The 22,778-nt window shown below is 37.1% G+C and overlaps 1 protein-coding gene across 7 annotated transcripts in view; it reads right to left on the reverse strand.

Annotated features, from left to right (window-relative positions):
• Positions 1–22,778, reverse strand: part of LOC149086509 (coiled-coil domain-containing protein AGAP005037-like) — a 758,714-nt gene that overhangs the window by 295,304 nt on the left and 440,632 nt on the right. For all 7 annotated transcript variants that reach the window (XM_089255964.1, XM_089255963.1, XM_089255967.1 and 4 more), the window contains one exon: positions 5,471–5,624. In XM_089255964.1, coding sequence (XP_089112090.1) covers positions 5,471–5,624 — 154 coding nt within the window. The remainder of the gene's footprint in view (positions 1–5,470; positions 5,625–22,778) is intronic.

A 22,778-nucleotide genomic window follows, 5' to 3' on the forward strand; every position in this document is an offset into this window, starting at 1 on the left:
CTTAAATTTCTTCACTACAACTTATGTTTACTGAAATTTCCAATATATATACGGGGTGATTATCACCCCGTATATATATTGGAAATTTCAGTTTTTTTATAATCACCCGGTGATTATAAAAAAACTATCCCAACATATGGGCCACTAACTATCATACTCTTCACAGAAACTGAATGAAATTTTGGCATAAGGTATTTTGAGGTATGCGCTCAAGAATGATATGGAAAACAACAGTGTCACTCTAACAGTTACGGTTACAGTGAGAAAATTTTGAAAATATCAAATGGCAACACCAAGTTTTTTGTATTGGAATGCGATCTCCATACTGAAAATCACTAAATAGCATTGGAATGGCACCTGTAGTACGAAAATCCCCAGAGCTAGGCAAGGAAAAAGTAAAAAGGACTTTGCCGTGCACCAGAGCATTAATGTTCGTTTCATTCGTCACACCGTTTCTTCGGCTGAGATCCCAGCCTGATTAGTCCTCCACAAGGTCATGTGGAAAATTTGTGAAACACAATAAAATGCTTTATTTTATGCTGCTTCTCTGTCCTTATTGGTTGTCCTCACTTTTAGCCTATCTACCACCGGTGATTTTCATGCTACAGTTGCCGTTCGAACGCTATTTAGGGTTTTCCACAACAGAGATCACATTCCAATACAAAAAACTTGGTGTTGCCATTTGATATTTTCAAAATTTTCTTACTGTAAAAGTAACTGTTAGAGTGACACTGCTGTTTTCCATATCATTTTTGAGCGCATACATCAAAATACCTTATGCCAAAATTTCATTCAGTTTCTGTGAAGGGTATGATAGTTAGGGGCCCATATGTCAGGATAGTTTTTTTATAATCACCCTGTATATACTAGCTGATACCCAGCGGTGTTGCCCGTCCCGCAAAAAATTTATATACGTATAGCTTATTAATTATTTCTAAATCAAAAAAAAATTTCTGCATCAAGTAAGAAAAAATTACTTTAATTTTAAATATTTTAATTAAAAACTTTAGGCAATCGCTTGTGGATACACAATATTTTTCGTTTTTCCAACTGGTGTGTAGATGTACAAATTTTTGGGATTACCAACAGGCGACGAAAAGCTGTCCATGAGAAATACAGGGCTGAAGTAGGTTGATACTTGCTACTGCTAACGACTGGCCTTGCGCTTTGTTGATTGTCATGGCAAAAGTTAAACGAATCAGGAACTGTAATCGCTTTAAAGTGAATGGAATTTCTTCAGTGATAATTGGGATAGGGGCTGTTCAAGTATTACGTGAGCAGATTTTTAGCCATTTTTGACCCCCCTCCCTCTCCTTGTCACCAAAACACTGACCCTTCCCCCTGTGAACAAAATTTCTTCTGCAGCTTAGAATATTTCATATCTTCAAAAAAGGGTGGTTGATGACGTAAGCAACCTTCAAACCCCCCCCCCCCCCCGTCATCAAAAGTATCAAATCCAAAACCCCCTCCCCGCTCTCGATGCTGATGTAATACTTGAATGACCCCCATACGTGGAATGAAGACGTCTTTTCCTTTGGCACATCCAGTTAGAATTGGTGCTTCGATGATGTAATTGTGCAATTTCTTCACGCAGAATCTGCTGCCATTGCAGAGTCTCTGTCTCTCCAAATTTCTTGAAAGCATTATAGGTGCTCCGACTTTAAGGGTCAAATTGTGTGGTGGCACACCCGGAATATCCAAAGAGTTCAGAAATTCTGCAGAATACAGAACTGTCTGCTTTGTGTCTGTGACAGTGTAAACCATTGAATTCATCAGTTGGTGTTAAACATTTTTATCCCCAATTTTGTCGTAGTAGTAGTTATTCTCTGTTGTTAGTGACGTCATACATCCAGCTTGTGCAGCGAATATTATTCAAACGCCTTTTAAGCATTTTTCAAATTGAAACTATACCTCTACGATGGGCGGTTGATGAAATAAAGGCTAGCCTATATACAGGATACCCTGTATATAGGCTAGCAGAAATAAACGGCACTCTTCCCGGGTTTTCTTCAATTACTGGGAGGATTGGGAAAGTTACAAACCATTATAAAGGAATAAACTGTTATAATAACAGAATTAAAGGTGTGGCAAACCATTGTAAAGGCATATATATATACAGGTCTGAAACGCATTGTTGGAAACCATGGTAACCAAAGTAAACGTTCGGAAAGTGATTGTTGAGGGCCCCAAAACCATTGTTGCCCGACAGTTTTTTGGGCATTTGCCCAGCTCTGACAAACTTTTAAAGTAGCCTACGGTTCAATCCCGGTCCTGTTTGGTGTATATGCAAAATCTGGCGACGATCGGCCTAAAACTGTAGATTTGTATAAAGAACATACATACAGACAGACAGACTTTCACATTTATATATAAGATATATATATACATATTGAACTTGTTCATTTTACTATAATGCATTTTCTGCTCTCTACCTCATTTATTTTATTATTAGATTGTTTTTTTAAATTGCAACACCACCAGTGTTTGCCACAAAATTTTAAATAATTTATTAATCTCTCTCACCCACACTTCTGGACACATAAGTATGAGGGATTGACAGATGAGTTGTGCAATTTTTTTTTCCTGCATTGACTGCTTAATCACTAGCCAGGGCTTGCCATTTACTGCATTTTCACCCGTGGCCCCTTAGTATATTCTAGGGCTATTGTGTGGTCATGTGAGCATCGTTCTGGGATCTCATTGCGAGGATCAAGGTTTGTAGTTGTACCCTGCTGGTGGTACAATGTCTATCTGCTGAAGTTGCAGTTTCTGATTTCTGGTTTTCAAATTTGAGCCGTCTCCTATTTGGAAAAAGTCTTGGAAAAGGACAGACAAACCTCTCTTTCTCTCGTCATGATCCTTACATTATGTAAGAATTCAGCCATCTGCCATTTTAAATTCAAAATTCATGGAACACATATAACTCTGACAACATAAATACAGAGGACGGTTCAAGATTAAGACTAGGTTAAATAGAGGGCGTTCAAGTATTACGTATGCAGAAGTTTGGTAATTTTTTGACCCTCTCCCTTTTAAGTACAATTTAGTAATCTGGACAGAGATATCAACCAAGGAGGTTTCAGTCCCCCCACCTCCAAAAGAGGGAAGGACATAGCCCCCAGGTGATAAATTTGAACTATTTTTGTAAAAACGATTTAGTTATTCAGAAAAAAACCCTTCGAATGTCTTTGCAAATAAAGGTAATAAGTGATAAAAGGGTAAAGATAAATAAATCTATATATATATATATAAAATTGATTTTCTGTGCGTGTGTGTTCTCTATAGAAATCTACAATTTTAGATCCATCGCCAAATTTTGCATATATGCCAAATGGGATTGACTTGAATGATAGGCTACTTTAAAAGTTTGCCAGAGATGGCAAATGCCAGAAATGGGCGAAAAACTGTCGGGCAACAATGGTTTTTCGTCCTTAACAATCCCTTTCGGAATGTTTACTTTGGTTGCCATGGTTCTCTAGCAATGCGTTTCAGACGTGTCTATGCCTTTACAAGTTTGTCACTTCTTCAAAGTTGCCAGTATATGTATGATAGTTTATGCCTTTATAAAATGGTTTGCCACTTTTTCAATTCTCCCAGTAATTAGACTTTTGTGAATAGACGTAAGAATCATCATCAGCATCACTTTGAGGGTCAGGCAAAGGATGATCCCCATAGAAATCAGAGTTAAAATTGATGACTTTTACTGCAGAAATGCGGAAATTTAATAAGGTTTTCCTAGTTCCTTTTCATGGTTCCCTAGCAATGGGTTTCAGACATGCATATGCCTTTACAATGGTTTGTCATTTTTTCCCTCTTAGTAATTGGGAAAAACCCGGGCAGCACCGGGTATTATAGCTAGTAAAAAATAAAATTCAAAAATTTTGCCTACACCGATAAAAAATTAAAAATCACTGAAAAAGCAGGATGTCACAATTTGGAGGGGGCAGATTTTGTTTATCTCCATCACACATTCGGCGTTTCACAGTCATTGAATGTAATACACAGTAACTTTCATGCCAAAAGAAAACTGAATGCCAGTATATCTTGTACAATCAAACGATAAGAATTTCTATAATAAGTTAAAACGAGCCTTTTAGGTGGGTCATTTGTTGCTAGCAGCCTTTATGCATTCTGATAATTCCTCTTCGTTGGCACAAAAGGATTAAGGTTTCTTTGAACTGACTATTCATAAGGTGCTCAAATAGTCTGTATCTGCTATGTTAATTGAAAACTGTCATCCCCCCTGAAGAGGCAGAAGCCATTTTGTCCTTCTCCGACACCCAGTGCTGTTGCAAGTACAATAATCATTTTATGGAGAAGGGTGTATGCTAAGCCAGCTCAATGATTCTTTACGGGGAGGAAGCAAGGCAATATATTTACGGCCAAGACCGTTTGAAAGTCGAAAACTTCAAACTTAAAAATATGGCCAGCACCATTTGGAAGTTGTCAACTTCACACCAAATTCACGTGCAGGACAGCCGGTTAGATAAAGGATATGGCTCATTCAGAGATGTAGAGAGACGTTTCTTTATGCATGACTGGTGATATTGTACTATATTTATGTTCTAAATAATATGTTGAATAAAATATCTTTCAAAAGATGTACAGTAAGGCTTCGGTGAAAGTGACTCAGTTTACGATTGATTTACAAGACAAACAAAAGTGTTTCACAAATTCTGCCTTAATATATGTGTAATGTCTCGTAAGGGAAGGGACAGTTTTAGAATTTAATAACAGACTTTGTCTTAACAAATATTTCTCACAATAGGAGTGTAGAACATATACAAAACACTTCTAGATGAGCACTTTAAATTTGTGTAGTCACCTTGCCAGTTGAGTACAGCATGATCACAAATAAAAAAAATGCTAATAGTGAGCCGTTAGTTGTGATGGCAAGACTGTCTTAAAAATTTAAGAGGCCAGGAGCAAACATTTTAAGGATTTTTTTTAATGTTAATGAAAGTCCAAATTGAACTATATGCATATTAACATAACCCTTCAACAGTTCGGGGGGCCCTTGTTTGATTTGGACCCATTCGTCAAGATGTAACTGACTATGGGAAAGACATTCTAGCACAAGCCCATGACAGACCATCTCATGCTCATGTTGGGTAATAATGCAAACAGGAATTTTAAGTGGAATTCCTGCTCTTCACACCATTCCAGAAATAATCAATCAATATAAGATAAATAAAAATGCAGTAACTTAAAATAAATCGACTGCACTTTTCCTTTGCAAAGGATCATGACTGGCTCAGAGAAGACTTGTGGAACAAATCATTTGTTTTCATCATTTCTTATGGGAAAGCTTGACTTGATATACGAGTGATTTAAATTACAAGCACACATATGAAATGAATTATGCTCATAAACTGAAGTTCCACTGTACAATATGAGCCATATCAGGAAGATGAAGTAAAAGTATTACTCACATAGCCCAAGAAAAATAATAAATTTTGATTGTTCTCACTTTGCTCCGATGAATATGCTGGTGTTGGTATTCAGAGTCAAATTCTGGTTCAGAAAAGTAGCTTAAATCCTGATCATAAGTACTGTTGCTGTACATGCCTTCACCATTCATGTCTTGTTCGTAGATCCGGAGAACAGACCTATCGCGTATATCTCTGAAATCAGATACAAAATGTTTAAGAAAAAGAATAATGAATAATCATTGATTCTTTCATTATTATTCTTATTATTAATGAATAATGTTTTCAGAGTGAAAAATTTTTTTGCAAACCAACCATATACATAAAAGTTTCAGAAAATTAATGTGTGGAATAATGAAGTGGAACTTCCCATAATGGATGACTTCAATTAATGAATACACATTTCAAATCTTCTAAAATAAGCACTTCAATGCATTTCACTACCTATTATAATGGACACCTCCATTATCAAGAGGCTCAACTGTAATTTCTGTCCTAAAAAATCTATGATTCAAATTTGTATACAGTGGTGCAATATTGATGATAAATAATTTGATATTTTATTCAATAATACAAATGAGTTTGAGTTTCAGCAGATAATAATATTAAACTTATATGTGAATACAATACAAATACAACACCACAACAGGCAAAATGCCCAACGAGGTGGCTGAGAAATAGATGCCCATGAATAAAAGTGTTGAAGCATAGCATGTCGTCAATCTCTCTGAATTATATGAATTCCATTGACCCACATATTGAATTCCCCTATGAAATAGATGAAAATAATATGCTGCCCTTTATCAATATCCTCATTAGAAAGACAGTAAATTTTCATCTATGTGTGATTCATAAACCATTCACAATCTCCATGCTACATCTCCTGCAAAATCCATCCATTAAAACTTTCTTAGTACACTAAAAATTTACAGTGATTTAATCTCCCTCCAGAATGAGATCAATAATCTTTCTGAAATTGCAAACAATCAGGGGTGTAAGCAGAATTGAAGATGGGAGTAGGGGAAAAAGGGTGCACAAGGAATTATTTTCAGAGAAATTTTGAACTGTCAACCTTCAAAAACCTTCATTACCAAATATGTTACCAACGTTAACAGAAATTGATTAACATAGCATATAAAAGGTATTTTCCCTTGATATTTCAATTTTTTTTTTTACAAAATTAAATTTTTGGTTGACTTGGGGGGGGGGGCGGCCTTATGTTTATCTCCCCCTCTATGTGAGGAGGTGTCCTCTATTACTAATGGAAGTTTTCACTACATATCAACAAGATCTTTAAAAAATGACCTCGACCACCCACTTGCTTCCGGATGACTCAAAAAAGTTATTGCTGTGTGTTCTTCCTTTTCATTTTTCAAGTTTCAAGCTCTCTTTCAGTATAAAGAAATTTAACTTTGATGCAATTTTTTAACCAACTGACAAACTTCCCAACATTCAACTTAAGGATCCCATTCTGCCATCCAAAAAATCTTGAATATACAGAGGTGCACAGCTAACAGGGCATGTGGTACTTCACTGGTGAATCATATGTCATAGAGGCTTACTTCCAATTAAAACAAGTACAGGGGTCAGCACGGATCATGGCCTCAAAACTAGTGAAAATAGTGACCAAAATATTTAAAAAAGTGAGCAAATAGTGACCAAAATGCTTAAAAAGTGACCAAAATATTTTTAAAAAGACACCAAATGGACAATGAATTTTGATTATTACCAAATTGAATGAATTGAAATTGAATTTAGTTTTAACTTTGCATTTCAATAGAACTCATTGAAATTGTTTTTTTTTACATAATAGTGTGAAATAATTAAATCAAACTCAAACGCATTCTGCTAACCAGAAAAGTTTTGAATAACTTATCAAATTTATCAACAACTATGTGTGAGAGAATAACTACATTATGTCCTTTCTGAGTAACAGTAGCAATGCCTTCCCCCATATTGCTTTCCACAACCCATCTTAAAATTAATTTAAGCAGGAAAAACTTCAAAACAGGAAAAAGTTTTCACATTAAATTTCAATTAAATTTTTAACAATATTTTAAATTATTAAATTAAAAAATTACTTAAATTACTGAATTATAAATAAATTATTTAAATTATTAAATCGAATAAAGTATTTAAATTATTAAATTGAATAAAGTATTCAAATTATTAAATTAACTAAATTGTTTTAATTATTATACGTTGAGGGAGGGGCAATCCACCCTCCCCCCAGCATCAATGGTCTACTGATGTATACATATATATGATGTATATTAATTGTCATCGTGCCACACCCCTAAGACCTTCAAGTCTATCTCCACCTATCGCTGGATTGGGAAAAGTGGGTGAGTCTATTATTTTACAGGCGGGGGGGGGGGGGAACCAAAATAATACTGTCCTTGGGTGAGGGAGAAAATAAACCAGTTTTGAAATTGTTTGGTTTTTGAGAGAAAAATTTTTAAAAATATATATTTTTCTTTTTTTACACACAACATACACCCTTGCAAAAAACCACACATTTACTTTTTTACCCAGAAACACAGGGGTGGGAAGTGACAAAGTCCATTTCAGAGCAGCTTTGAAGCAGCAAAATTCAGGATTCTGAGCAGTTTTGGAGCAGTGAATTCAGGATCTGGAGCAGATATTTATAAATTGGAGCAGGGAAAGTTAACAAGAATATTTTTGTTAACCCTCACCCCTTTTCGAAATAAAACAACTGCACTGTCTTTTGCTATCAAACATCTTTTCATCAGCTTGTTTTTTGTTTTTGGTATTTCAGGCTTTTGACAGCTTGTTTGAAAGAGAGGCTGTCACAAAATTTTTCACATTAGTCTATTTAAGATGATTTTTGCCTACTGAGGGCACTATTGTCTGTCTGGAACCGCAGCACTTCAAATGGGCTAAAAATTTTCTATAAGTTTTCAATTTTTTCATACTTGGAAAGAAATTGTTGCAAATGGGAGAGAATTTCGGAAGAATCAACACGACGTTTGGCGATTAAGTACTTATTATTTGGCGAGATTGGTGATCTGACACTCGTTATTCGGCGAAGTTTCTAAATTAGCATTCGTAACTCGGTGGAAACGCACTTTTTACTCCCGGAATGAAAATTTTTTTCACGAAACATCGGGATTTGACGCAGTGACGATCGACTACAGTAATTTCTGCTGCTTCCAGAGGAGACTTTTTTTAAACGGCAACTGACTCGCATTTGCGCTTTAAAGCTGAAAGACCATCGCAAACCATCTTCAGTTGCACGATCACGGATATTATCGTGATGGAAAGGCCGATAGTTTAAATAAGGCGTACAGTTTAACAAAACACGCTCTTAGAAAGAATCGTTTCGCGGTAAGCAGGTACAAAAAATTTTTGGCGTCCTTTCCGAAATTCCAGGCATACGGAAGCAAAATTAGCTATTTGGCGCAGAAAAATACGAAAATACACTATTGGAGCAGGATGGCGCAAGATGTTAATTTTGACGCAGTGTTCCCACCCCTGGAAACTATAATTTTGCCCCGCCCCCGTAATTTGTAACAGAAAAAGAGAATCTCCGCGGCCTTCCCCGGTAAATTTCCCATGAACCTTGTAAGCACCAACGTGGAGACTTTTTTTCGCGCCAAAGAATCCCCGTTTTGCGGTAGTCAATTCAAGATGGCTGACAAAGGGCACAATGAATAAACGCCAGGGGCTTCGCCACTGGACTTATCCCGTTGCTGAGATCTCTTCCAGCCCAGCTTTGGGAATCTGGGTCTGGAGGTCTGGAACAAAGTGAGTGCACCTAACAGTTTGAGTGTGTAGCTAGTGTTGTGTCTGATATTTCAGTGCTGTCATCTATACTTCAAATTGGGAGTGAAGTGTAATGATTGAATATTTGTAATATTGTAGGCCTGTTGCTCTCTGTGGCGAGACTTTTTAACGGGGAGATCGGCCCGCATCGGTTCCCAATTTCAAGGCTTTGGCCACAGAGAGCAACAGGCCTACAACGATTAATTATTCAATCATTACACTTCACTCGTATTTAGAAAAACTGGTGGCAGATGGCAGCACTACACATAACAAGCATTACACAGAAACAAACTTTACGTCAGGTTTAACTACACGTACACACACATTCCCGCATGTACCAATTCGTTAGAGGTTCCGCAGAGGAATATGAACGAGGTACATGTGTGGTTTAGTAGTAGTAGTAGTAGTATGTAGCTAGTGTTGTGTTTGATATTTCAGTGCTGCCATTTATACTTCAAATTGTGAGTGAAGTGTAATGATTGAATATTTGTAACGTTGTAGGTCTGTTGCTCTCGGTGGCGAGACTTTTTAATTTGGAGATCGGCTCGCACACATTCGCACCTTGAAAACCAACTTCAGCCGACCACCACTGTGGCATCGGTGGGGTTTGAACCCGGATCCTCGCGATGCGAGTCCGTCACTATGACCACTCGACCACCACAGCAGCTGACAAAGGACAAATAAAAAATTACAAAAATATGTAATTTATATGAATCAACCTAATATGCGGCAATATGCGAAAATCGATAGAAATATATCGGGAAATACGGAAAATTAGGATAAAATGAACACAAAAATCGAATCAACGACATACGGGGTTTATAAATGCGGTTGATAGAGTTTATGGATGCAGTGCTGTCAGGGTTACCTATTTTAGCGCGAAAAAAAGTCGCCACGTAAGCGCTGACTCCTCGCGTAATTTTCAATGAACAAAAACAAATAATTCGCCCCCACCCGGGGCACCCGATTTACCATGGCCGTAATACAATTGGTTTTTCTGAAGGGGAAACGTAATTTTACTGCCCCTTGACTGTGAAATTCGATAATTTTGCAAAGGAATTTTTATTGCCTTTTCTTAAATATACCATTCCATCAAAAACGCCGTCCGAGGCATTGCCCCCCCCCCCCCACTCCCAGTTTTAGGCCGGGACCTGACTACGGCGCGGTTGGGGGGGGGGGAAAGGCATCATCTATAGTTTTATTCTGTCAACGCACAGATACAACTGCAACCGCTGAGCGCGGTTTTTTCAACCGAGAAAATCCACATTTATTTGGACGGTTGGGGGTAACCGGCAAATTGCCATCATGTATTGCAAAGGTTTGAACACCCTGATGACGGTTCGGCTGGACCTGCAGTTGCTGTCTTCCATTGCTTATTAAGTGGTTTGACAAGGAGGGTGATGGGATTTCGGATACACTGGACAAAGGAATTGCTCTCCTTCTCAGGTTGCCATAAAAATGAGGGGAAAAGACAAATTCGAAGAACTGTATGGTGAAGGTCAGCCGGGACAAGCACGCATTTTGGCACCCCCTTTTAATATTGAAGGAGAGATGAAAGGTTAACATTTGCGCTCCTGTCTGGCTCGGAGTTCGGGGCATCAGTCAGTGCCGTCTTAACGCATGGGCCCACCCGAGCACGGCCCGGGTGCCTCAAGAGAAGAGGGGCCTCCCAAAAATGAGATCCCATTGAAATTTTCAAGGATTTACCATGTAGGGCCTCCAAAAAACCACTTGGCCCGGGGGGGGGGGGCATAATACTCTTAAGACGACCCTTCATAATGTTGTATCATAATGTTTTTTAAAATTTGATTTTTTTACAGTTTTTAAAACATGAAATATTTCATTCCGATTTCCTATCTGAATTTTTTTTTTCCTGACCATCAAAAGAAATATATTTTTTTTTTAAATAGGAGAAAATAATTTTTTCCTTGACTTTTTTTTTTGGTCATATGGGGTTTCCCAAAATTACAATTATTATGCTTAATTTCCATTAATTAGAAATTTCCATTAATTAGAAATTTAATTAATTGGAAATCTACTTTAATTACAAAGAAAAACGTGCTAAATCCATGGCCAATTTTTTAAACTTCAAAAATATGTTATTTAAATAGTTTTTAATATATGTTATTTAAATTAATTATGATGATTCCAGTCATCATATATAAAAAAATTCGTACGATTTGGTCAAGAATCGTAAAAGCATCAAAAATGGGTCAACTTGTAGGTTGTCTTTCTTCAACTCTGAATTAATTTCAAACGGCAAATATTGTTACAGAAAATTAAATTTCATTACATGAATATTTTTATTAGTATATACAGTAAAACCCCTCCTTTTTGTGAACACGGACAGGACAAAAAAATTAAATCCATGTAAAATGGGTGACCGTTAAAAAGAGGTTTGAAATTCATAGTTTTATATATTATACAACTGTAAATTATTATTTGTCCGTAAAAGAGGGAGTATCCGTTAAGAGGGGGTTTTACTGCAATACAGCTTATGAGCACGAATTTGCATGCTAGCTGGAGCCAACTTCAGCATGGCGAAAATAATTTAGCCAATCTCGAGATGTCACGTGACATTAAAAAATAAAAAACCCCGGTTGCTAACAGCAGTGTGTGTTTGATGCGAAATTCTACGGTTGCTAATAAGATCAACCGCACCAGCCGAATCGTAGTGTGCCGGCAGCCTTATAGTTATGATCACGGTATGTAGCAACCCGGTTCGCAAGTACGAACGAAAATTTACTATCGCCCGGGGCCAGTATTCACTATTTTTAACAGAAAAAGAGTAAACTCGGCACCTTTCCTCGTTCAATACCCATGGAACCAGACCCCCGCCCTTTCCTATTGCGGTCGTAATAGCGACTCGAGAGAAAAACGTTTTAATAACTTCCGAGGTCTAAAAATGGGATTTTTTTACACAACACCAAGAATGGAGCGCAAGATGTCGATATTAAGTCAACAATCAGTATCGTGAAGATGCTCTAAATTAAGTTACGGACAGAAGCGGAAAAAGGTCTGTTGACGGCCCGGCCATAAAAAAAAATTAATATTAGGCCATTTAAATTAGGAAAAAAGTGTAAAGTAGGGGCCAAAGGCGCGCTCGGTGTGCCCACCGTTAAATCCGCCTCTATTTACGGCTCGAATGCATTAACTGAGTTTTTATCAGCCTGATGACCAATTTTCATCTGATTTGGAAACCCTTGTGTTAAACTAAATGTTGAATTGCTGGATTCTGTGATCTTTTCATAAATAGTTCTCCTCTCGATCAAATTTGGGGCAGCGGTTTCTTGTTGAGATTTAAATCCACTTAGAAAAATAGTACGAATTTTATTTTTAAATAGAGATCGCGATTTTCAATCGGTAATTTTTTTTATTGTAAGTAAATTCAAAATACCTGCGATCTTCTTTAACCTTGGCCAGCTACAAGAGTATTCTCCAAAGCGTATTAATACGCTTAATACGTATTAATAATACGCGTCTTTAATACGCGCTTCGGCATTCTCCCGCTGCGCGTAAGTTAGCTTCTGCACGGGCTCTCTTAAATCGCCATTTCAAATAACATTAGAAAAAAGTAACGATAGAACAAACAACAAATGTAACTTGCTCGATGCTCCAAGAAAGGAATTCGCCCTTAGGACTAAAACTTTTTAAAACAAATAAAATAAAGGATCAATTTTAAAATAAGATGAAAATGAAAGAACTAGTGAGCACGTGGGGAAATAAGAATGAATGGTAGTAGGGGGGAAAATTCTTTGTTGTAAGTATACGCCTTTTATGCTAGTTTTTCTTCCCGACCGGCTTTTCCATAAAATGACGATTCTTTAACCAAGGAACTATCTTTCCAAGCGCCTTGAAATCAAGTTATGCTGACGTCACACGGTATGCTCCCGGGAAGATAAGACGCCTTTGATCGTAGTTCAATGAAGGGAGGGAGGAAATTAGCGATATTGAACTGGTAAAGTGTTCCTCCTTGAAGAAAAGAAAAACACTGAAGATAGGAAAGCGCGCGAGACCGAGGTTTTTTTGCTAAAAAAGTGGAAAAAGAGACCTGGGCCTGAAAATACGTAATAAAAGTGACCCGTGCCGAGCCCTGCAAGTATCCAAATAATGTGTGGTACTCAGATATATCATTCATATTGCAAGGGGTTGTATAGTTATTAAAATAAAAATGTTAACTTTTTATACAGACACCCTTTGCTCAAGAACCCAGTTACAAAGTTGTTGACCTGTCTATCCTGATGTCAACAAAAAAAATCTGAATTCTAAGTGAATATTCACTGAGATATTCAAAAACCGAGGAAAGGTGGGGAAAAAACAGCATTAAATGCAAATAAATTTTCAGCAAATAGCAAAAACTCATGACTCTAAAAAATGTATTGATTTTTATACTAAAGTTTGTGTTCAAAACTATCTTATTTTCATTCGGAAAAATAATAAAATGCGCAATAATGCTTCACACTCAAAAATGAAGGAAAAATCAATTTTTGTTATTTGGCAAAAAACTTATTTTTGCTGGGATGGTTTTTACCACGGTTTTTCCCATCTACGGCAAAAACTTATAAACCTTGTTAATAACTGTACAACCCCTTGCATCATAAATGAAATATATGAGCAGTAAATGTTATTTTGATACTTTTTCAAACTGGAAGTATACCTCTAGGATCAATAGTTCGCAAGTAAAATACCACACACCCTGTTAGCTATGCACCCTGAAGATTTTCTCATAAATGATGGACCTATACCATCAGCTTAAGCAAACTTTATAGACAACAGCAGAGACAAGGTTTTCACACTCTTCAACAGATGGCACCCCAATTCGAATTCAAAATCCATTAGAGTTCAGATACAAAGGCAAACTCCCAAGAAGACCCAATAAACACCACTCCTCCCTCCAATGGATTTATACGTTCCCCAACGTACGGCCAAATTGTGTAAACCTCAGTCAAAGAAGAAAAAGAATTTGCCCTTAAAAGGTGTTAAAAATTTCTTTGAATTAAAACCAAAGTTCCTATTGCTATAGCATCCATAGCCACACAATCATTCAATGCAGGAATTTCTGTCCAGCATGATAATAATAATAAAGAAGGAAAAGTAAAAGAGCTTTTAGCCTTCTAAAAGTAAAAAACATCCACAATACTTCTATTTCCTCCATCATTCAACTTTCTTTACTTTATGACCACCTAAAGGGCCCTCATCCAAGATTGCCTTATACCCTCTGTATTCGTCTTCTCTCTCTAATACTGAAAATCTATTCCTTGACCATTCTAATTCCAACTGCAGGCAATCAAGTTTTATGGTTTTATTTCATCTATTTATGTATCCCTTCCATGGGAATATTTGCCATTTTACTGACTCTTTCCTTTTTGCTCCTTTTCCTTTTTGTATAAACCACCCACGGAAAAAACATTTCCTCCCAAATGCATGGCCAAGGCATCATAGATCATGGGGGGTGAAATAGACCAATGGTGTTTCAATTTTAATATCAATCTGTACACATGTAATTCTCGTCACCCAATAGAATGATCCTTTTTGAAACCAGAGATGCCATTGGCGCCCTATAACAGGTCAAATACCCGGAATTTCGGAAAAGGGCACATAAATAATTTGTTTAAGCGTCCTCCGGGATGCGTTCTTTCCTAGTTCTAAGAAGAAAAAAGTAGAGAGAGAAACCTTCCCAACTTTTTTTCGCTTTCATTTTACCATGTATCATGATCATGTGACCTTAAAAAAGTGGTTTTATTCAAAGAGGTTATAATCCCGTGAAGGTGACATCAGGAACGAAAACCGTTGTGCCTATGGGCTGACAAGTAAGCCCAAACAAACCACTCTTTTCCCTATACTTAACGTGTTTTGCCGGATCAAATTCTCTCAAAATATTAATATCTAAATAAATTTAAGCACCATGACTGTTTAATGCGTCTTCGGGTAATCTACATGATCCGATAAAGGGGAAAAGTTTATCCTTGTATAAGGGGTTTTTATATTTTTAATTTCTTTTTGAAAAGGGGAAGATCACTTTTCACTCTCAACTCGTCATAAGTTTTTAGTTCAGCTCCTTCAATTTATTCTAAAAACTTGATGTATCCCATTAATGTCTGTGGGAATATGATTAATTAAAATAATATGAAGCGCCAATAAAAAGTGCAATTTTCATAATTTTTTTTCTTTTAACTCTTTATTTTGGCTTTTTGTCTCATTCATCATTATGATAGATCCAGGGCATTTTGAAAGCGTTTCAGGTCCATGGGCGCTCGTCTTACGATTTACATCAGGAATTTTGATTTCTGAATCAATTCCGAGGTGCTCGAGCACCTTCTTACAGGACCGTAGCTAGGATTTTTGCCGCCCCCACAACTTGGCCCCTAAATTTTGGCGCCCGGGCAATTGTCCTTTTTAGTTACGGCCCTGCCTTCTGATACCACCCTGATTGACTACATAATATTACTCTGCAGTATTTCAAACATGTGAGTGCTCGATGGAGGGGTGGGGTGGTTGGCGTTAGAGCTGGGACTTTTGGTGAAACCCCAGGGTACATAGGTAATGGGCACCCAATTTAGTTAATTTATTGCGTGAAAAAACAAACATGTATTACTGAAATAATATGCCCATATATATAAATAACTGTCTATAAAATTATGAGAATCATCCTGGGCCCAGGGCTAGGGCAACACTCTCTAAAGAACTCTAAATCAGCCATAAATCTATTATAAAGGCCCTCGTGAAAAGTCTGGCTTGGGGGCCCTGCCAAATATCTCAGCCTAGAGATCCTGCTCCAGAATGGGGGGGGGGAAGACATGTCGAGCGCACCAGGCCGAGCCAGGGCCGTAACTAGATAATTTGTCACCCGGGACAAACCAACATTTTTACACCCATTGCCATGTAGAACAAGCAGTTAAAAGGGAATTCGGTACCACTTCTGGTCCAGCACCTGGAGCACCAGATCTACTTGCTCCCCTCCCCCAGCTGCTATCCTGGGCCGAGCAACCCGGCAAGATAAATTCAGAAATAAAATTTCATGCATAAAGTTTTCAACAGAGCACCCATAAGTCTAAAACACTTTCGTTTCCCCTCATGTAGGAGAATATTTTGATTTCAGAATAAATTCTAAGCTTAGGCCAGGGATGCTCGCCGCAGTGCCTCAAAGTACTGGAAGTGCTTGAGCGTCCTCTGCCACTGTGTATTTATGGTTTTGCTGCCTGTAGGCTGTACAAATTTCGTCACTCTTCTTAAGTTCCACTCTCATATTCCTGAATACGTATTATTGAAATACATGCCGCCTATCCGAACCTTCCGCTATGTGGATAGTATTGAAAAAAAAATAATTTAAAAATGAAAAAACTTTTTTTACAAGCCACGATGAGTCATCTCTTTGGCCTATAGTACTGTATTTAAGAAAATAATCACTTGGGCTATTTTTTTCTTTTCATTTTGTACCTATTGCTTCACTTTTGAAGTGTAAGTGTACGAAAATTTGACAAAAAACGCATTTTCAATTGAATTTGAAAATTAAAATTTTCCGTGTTCGAGTTTTTGTTCTACCTGGACTAGAAGTATTTCTACAATGTTTTGATATAAACAGCTGAAAGGCATTATATATGCTAATGTTTTGCATATGTTTTCCATGCTGTTATTTGTTTTCGAATATTAACATCAACAACTAAAATTGTAAAAGCTCTCGTTCAATTGTATAAATATATCCACAGAATTTGAGGGGAAAAAATTGAATTCCTAAAGTGAACAGTAAATTTTTTGATGTTTTTAAAAACAGGGATGTTTCTCATAGGAAAGCATGGGAAGTCACGGTTTGTTTAAGCTTACTTGGTCCCTTTAATAGAGCGATCACTGGCTTCATCTGGCAACCCAGATTCCCCATGCTTTTTCAACGGGCGCATTAGTCCGCTAGTCACACCACCTCCTGTTATTGTTTCCTCCATGGGTTTTACAACTTTGTACTGTATTGATATACATGCGGGTTGTTGAAGAATAAGATGACGGATATCTAGTTGCTTCCCTGGATGAGGGACTGTGCAATTGTCAAATTCAAGTTTTTATTCTCCTGCGGATTGTATCCCTTCTGGTCACATACCAGAAATTATGGTACTTGCATGGCTATTTGCGGGCATTTAAAGACAACGTCTATAAGGCGTAAATTCACCTTGTTTCTACAATATTGCAAATGTGCCTTTTCTTTTAAATTGTAAAGGATTGGAACACCCGTTCAAATTGTAAAACTTTCCTGAGATCGTGGGAAAAAAAACCGAATCTGTAAAAATTCAACCTGGAATATCTGCAGTTTTGTCATCTAGCTGCTATGTGGTAGTCACCATTTTGCATCGTTAAAAACACGGGTGTGTACACAGAATTGGCTTTTGGAGGGGCACAAGAATCTAATTCTTCACAGAAAATTTGGGTCACTAACACTTAGTGCCGTCTTAATGCATGAGCCTACCCGGGGGACCTCAAGAGAAGAGGGATCTGACAAAAATGAGATCTGGCTAAAAGTTCCTAGATTTTAGCAGGTAGAGCCTCAGAAAAATCACTTGGCCTGGAAACCCATGATGCTCTTAAGACGGCTTTGCTAACACTCAAAAAAAATTTTAAATTAACAGATAGTATAAAAGAAATTATTTTATTCCCATATTTTAATTCTCTACAAAAATATTTTTAATTTTTAATCTTGGGGGGAGGGGGAAAGAGGCCCCTTATAACCCCCCCTCCCCCAAAATTTTGCTTTTGGTGAAAATCCGGGTTTGGACTCACGATTGTGCAATGGTAATCAGCTAAAAATGTGATTTTCTAAGGTTTTCAAATTTTAAGTTGGCTATTCCTTTGAAAAAAACTTCTGGTTGTCATGGCGATACAACACAAATATGCATACATTAAACTTCAAATGCATGCATTACCAGTTTGGAGGATCGATTCAGGGTTGTAACTGGGAGGGGAAGGGACACGCAGATCTAGTATCCAGGACTCTCCACTAGAGGGGGCACCAAATTCACCCTTTATAACTGCTTCTTCTACATTACATGGGTGTGCCAAAATGCGTATTTGCCCGTTTGAGAAAGTATCTAGTTGCGGCACTAGATAGATAGCACCACCTACTGAACACAAAACACGCCAAATACTGGGCACACACACATAAGCACACTGTTAAGTTTCTTCAACACAAATCTGACAAATCTCCCATATTTACTTGTGAAAATATGTGGCAGTTAAATGGCGACAGATCAGAGTGGTAGACCAACAGGGAGGGAAAATAAAATCATTTTACCAAGAAAACCAAAGTATGAATAGGGAATGAGAAGATAAGTGTCTGAGAGAGAGAAAATCGAATTTGCTTTAAATTTCATCAGTAGATATTGAAAGTGCTAAGATTTTTTTTAACTAAATGTAAAATCAATCAGAAGGGAATTTATAGATTGATTTGTTAGTAAATATATAAATGAGTGCCTTCAACTGTTAATTAAAGTGGATCCTGCTTATAACGTTTTTCAAAAAACCGTCATAAAAGACTTTGTAAACAAGAAAAAACTTTAAATGAGAAATCTTAATGAGAATTACTTGTTAGGACCATGAAAATAAGTTGTACTAAGTGGAAAAATGTTCTAAATGGGAGGAATGTTATAAGCGGGAGATCAACTGCATATTTGTTTTATTACATTTCCAGAATTCCATACGTTAAATTCTCAGTGCTGATGAGCTTCTTTGCAAGCTTTTCCTACAAGTAGACAATGAAAGTAAATGTTGCATTGAAATTGATGGATAAATTTTTACATTTCTTTATATTTATTTTTTTGATTTTCTGCCATTTTGTACATATGCATTTTTGGAGACGTTCAAACCAGGCACAGGTGGCCGCACAGCTATTCTTTGCTCTAATAGCTGTAACGTAACACAATATCCTCTTCTCATTCTGTTCTTCCTCGCAAACGTTCCCTGATATGTTTGGCCTGCATTTTGCAACGCTCCTGGAAATTCTTCTCTCGGCGGATGTGACATGACTTTTGTGACATAGAAAGCCACTTTTGGCTTCTTTTCCTCTCTCAAAGGGCGAGCGCCCCCTTTTGTCGAGGAGTTGGTTGGGTGGCTTGAAAGAAAGAGGTTTGGAAAAAATGTAGTGCACGGAGAAGTGAGCCCGCTTGGAGGTGCAGGCTTGTAGCCGAGCCCTAAAGATTTGTGAATATATTTTCGCAAAGGGTTTTTAGTTATAAGCAAAATTAGTAGTCAATGGTGGTACCTGAGACCCGTGATGATTTTTCACAGTGGATGAGCGGAACGACTTCCAAAATCGGGGTCTGTGAAAGGAGAATGTCATGAGAGAGGTTGGAGGTATGACTCGGCACCTCCGTACAGAAGATAACTGTGAGTAAGGGCTCTCATGTAATAATTCCACCGTTATCCTTAATAAGTAGTCGTCGCACAGCAGGTACCTTAAGTGGCATTCTAAAAACTCAAGATATTCTGAGGGCTCGTAACCAGGGTCCTTGGCCGTCTACGTTAAACTGTGGCATTCATGAGCCTGGAAGTTACCCGAGGACCTGTAACCTGAGATACTCGGTGCACCTATCCCGAGGGCCCGTAGCCAGGGTCCTTGGTCATCTACGTTGAACTGTGGCATTCGTGAACCTGAAAGTGGCCCAAGGACCTGCAACCTGAGATACTCGGGCACTGTCATATTCTCCCGAAATTCGTTGTCAGGGGCCTCAACGACCTTCTTTTCTTGGTTCCATCGTCGTTCCGGACTCAGAGAAGATGCTTGAGACCCTCGGTAAATGACTTTAATATTTAACCGCCTATTTCTATCCCTTCTAGCGATATCATGAAGAATGATAATATTTGCACTGATATAGGAATAATTTTTGAAGTCTATTATTATTATTATTATTATTTCACTCATTCGATATATAAAAAAAAGTCTGAGTATTTAATCCGGAATATATATTTATATAGAAATACGATGCCAATAGTATTCTTGTGTATTCTAGCGGAAGCTGTGAACTCAAGGGCCCCCTCTTAATGATGTTAAAAAGAGTGATTAAAATGCATTCATTATGATTTATAAGAAAAGGTGTTTTCACTGTCATCAATGATTCTAAACTTTGATATTTTGTGTTTTTAGTGAACCTGGGTAGTATGTTTTGGTTTGCCCATTCCTCTCATCACGGCCAATCCCCTCTTAACGATAAATTTAAACATATAATTGGTAATCAAAAATCATCATAACATAAATGAACCTTTGGATAAATTTTAATTTTAATTTGTTTTGAGGGGACCCACTTCCACTCACAAAAAGGACCCAGATTTTTCGAATAACCTGACCCAGGTAAATGGCAGCATCTCGGGAAACCAAACTACCAATGAGAAAAAGGGGGTTGTTGCCCCTTAAGACTTTACTTTCAGAATTTCAAAAAAATTAAGCAGCTGACTGAGTCAAGAGTTAATCACTGAGTTAAATCAAGAAAGATTTAACAAAAAAAAAAAAAAGTAGAAAAATGTTTTTGTACACATTCAATTTTCCAATCAGACGTTGGGGTCATCTGTGACAGATAAGGATGGAGGAAAAGGCAGGAAAGAAATTCTTACCGCATTTTATTAAAATTATGGGGATTTAACTAAAACCCAAATTAAGTGAAACTTACCAAGGGGAAATGGTGAAACTAAATGTAAAAAAAGAGTTTAAAGGAAATTGATTTATTCCAACATAAAATTTAAAATATTATAATTGAGCATGTAGTATTTTGTCTATGTAATATTCACATTTTGGTATTATAATGTTTTTGTTTATTATTTATACTGTATTCTGCAGGCATGGCTCGAGATGGGGGAACTCAACTGCAGATAGAGCCTCATGAAAATGAGATCTAGTTAAATTTTTCGCAAGTAAGCATGTAATTCGGTAGGCAGACATTTCTAGCCAGGTAGGGGCCTCTAAAAAATCACTTAGTCCATCATGGAATTTTAGTACAAAAATAACTATTCAAAATACAGCAAGATTATTAAACCAAGACTGTCACATGATCATTACATGGCAGGCCTGTCATTTGGGGGGGGGGGACAGGGGGCCGTTGCCCCCCTGGCTTTTGAAAATACACTATATATGTATATATATATATATACACACACACAAATATATACATACATTGAGTACATGTACTTTGCCCCCCGCCCCAGGCAAAAGTTGAAATGACAGTCCTGTGTAACATGGCTCTCACGGCAAGAATAAGGAAGGAATGTATAAGCCAACAGAACAATTAAGACCTCACAAATTGTTTAATTAATTTCATATTCACCTATACAAATACAAAAGTCACAACAGAGAAAATCCCCAATGAAGAAAGACGCCCAAGAAAAATATGGATGTAGAATACATACATACTAATACCACAATAAGAGCAATTAAAAAAACCAATAATTATAACAAAATATAAATATGCTGCTCATAAAAAATTATAGTTGTCTCATCTCATCTAAGTATGGATGGCTTCTTGATATATCCCAACATATTTATAGTGTTTCTTTTTAAACGTGTGAATCATGTTAGAATTCACAACCCTCAGAGATAAGTTATTACATTTATTCACAACCCTATTAGAGAAAAACTTTGTGCAACACAGATACTGGTGTCCCCTTGTCGGAGCAGTCGATTGATGGTGTATGGTCCATTTTATCCATCCCGTTGAAAATTTTAAATACTTCCACCATATCCTTGACACCATGGCCCACACAAGAGTGGAGTTGACAAGGCTACAGTCCTAGGGCACTGGGACAATTCTCATCAATCTTTTGTTTTCATGCCATAAATTCATCACAAAGGGGCCTGTAAAAGTTTGGTCTGGGGAGCCCGAAAAAGATCCCAGCCTAGGAGCCCTGCTCGATAACTGTGCTCTTCTAATGTAAATGTATCCAAAAAGTTTCTCTTCATATCTCAAGCCCTGTGTGTCCTCAAGAGCATGTATGGTTCTTATCTGCACGCCTCAACCAAGTCAATGTCCCTCTTTATAGGTATGGTCTCCAATAACTAATGGCATACTCCAATCTAGAACAAAATAAGCCCTAGAAAAGTAAAAGGATCACTTTGGGAGAATGTGAGGAGATCTGTTGCAAAATGAAACTGAGCATTCTAATCACTTTTTTGACCACCGCTGAACAGTGTTCAGAAAAATCTTATGATACAGTACTTTCTTGCCTCAATTCAATTCCACAATCAAAATCTGTGGGACTAGAAATATGAGTGCTTCATTAACTAACTAAAAATTTTGATTGTAGTTGGTCATTTAATGTTGATTGTGTTGATGTTTGTAATAATTTTCAATGGTGAATTTTTCTGAAATTTAGAATGTGTTGTGTGTATATAGATACAGTTATCATAAAAGTATGAGGGAAATTCATACAAAAAGAAGTGAAAATATAAAAATTATTATAAGAAAGGACAGCTCTCTAGGTTTTACATTCATAAAAAAAAATTGCAGGTAAATTGCAGAAACATAGAAGAATAACATAAATAGTTCTAGAGCAATTTTCCCTATAATTTAATTAAGAAGTACCACTGTATTCAAGTCA

The sequence above is a fragment of the Pholcus phalangioides genome, unplaced genomic scaffold, assembly GCF_987345545.1.
Source record: "Pholcus phalangioides strain wild (caught in Gottingen) unplaced genomic scaffold, Ppha-v1.0 ptg000004l_1, whole genome shotgun sequence".
Classification (NCBI taxonomy): Eukaryota; Metazoa; Arthropoda; class Arachnida; order Araneae; family Pholcidae; genus Pholcus; species Pholcus phalangioides.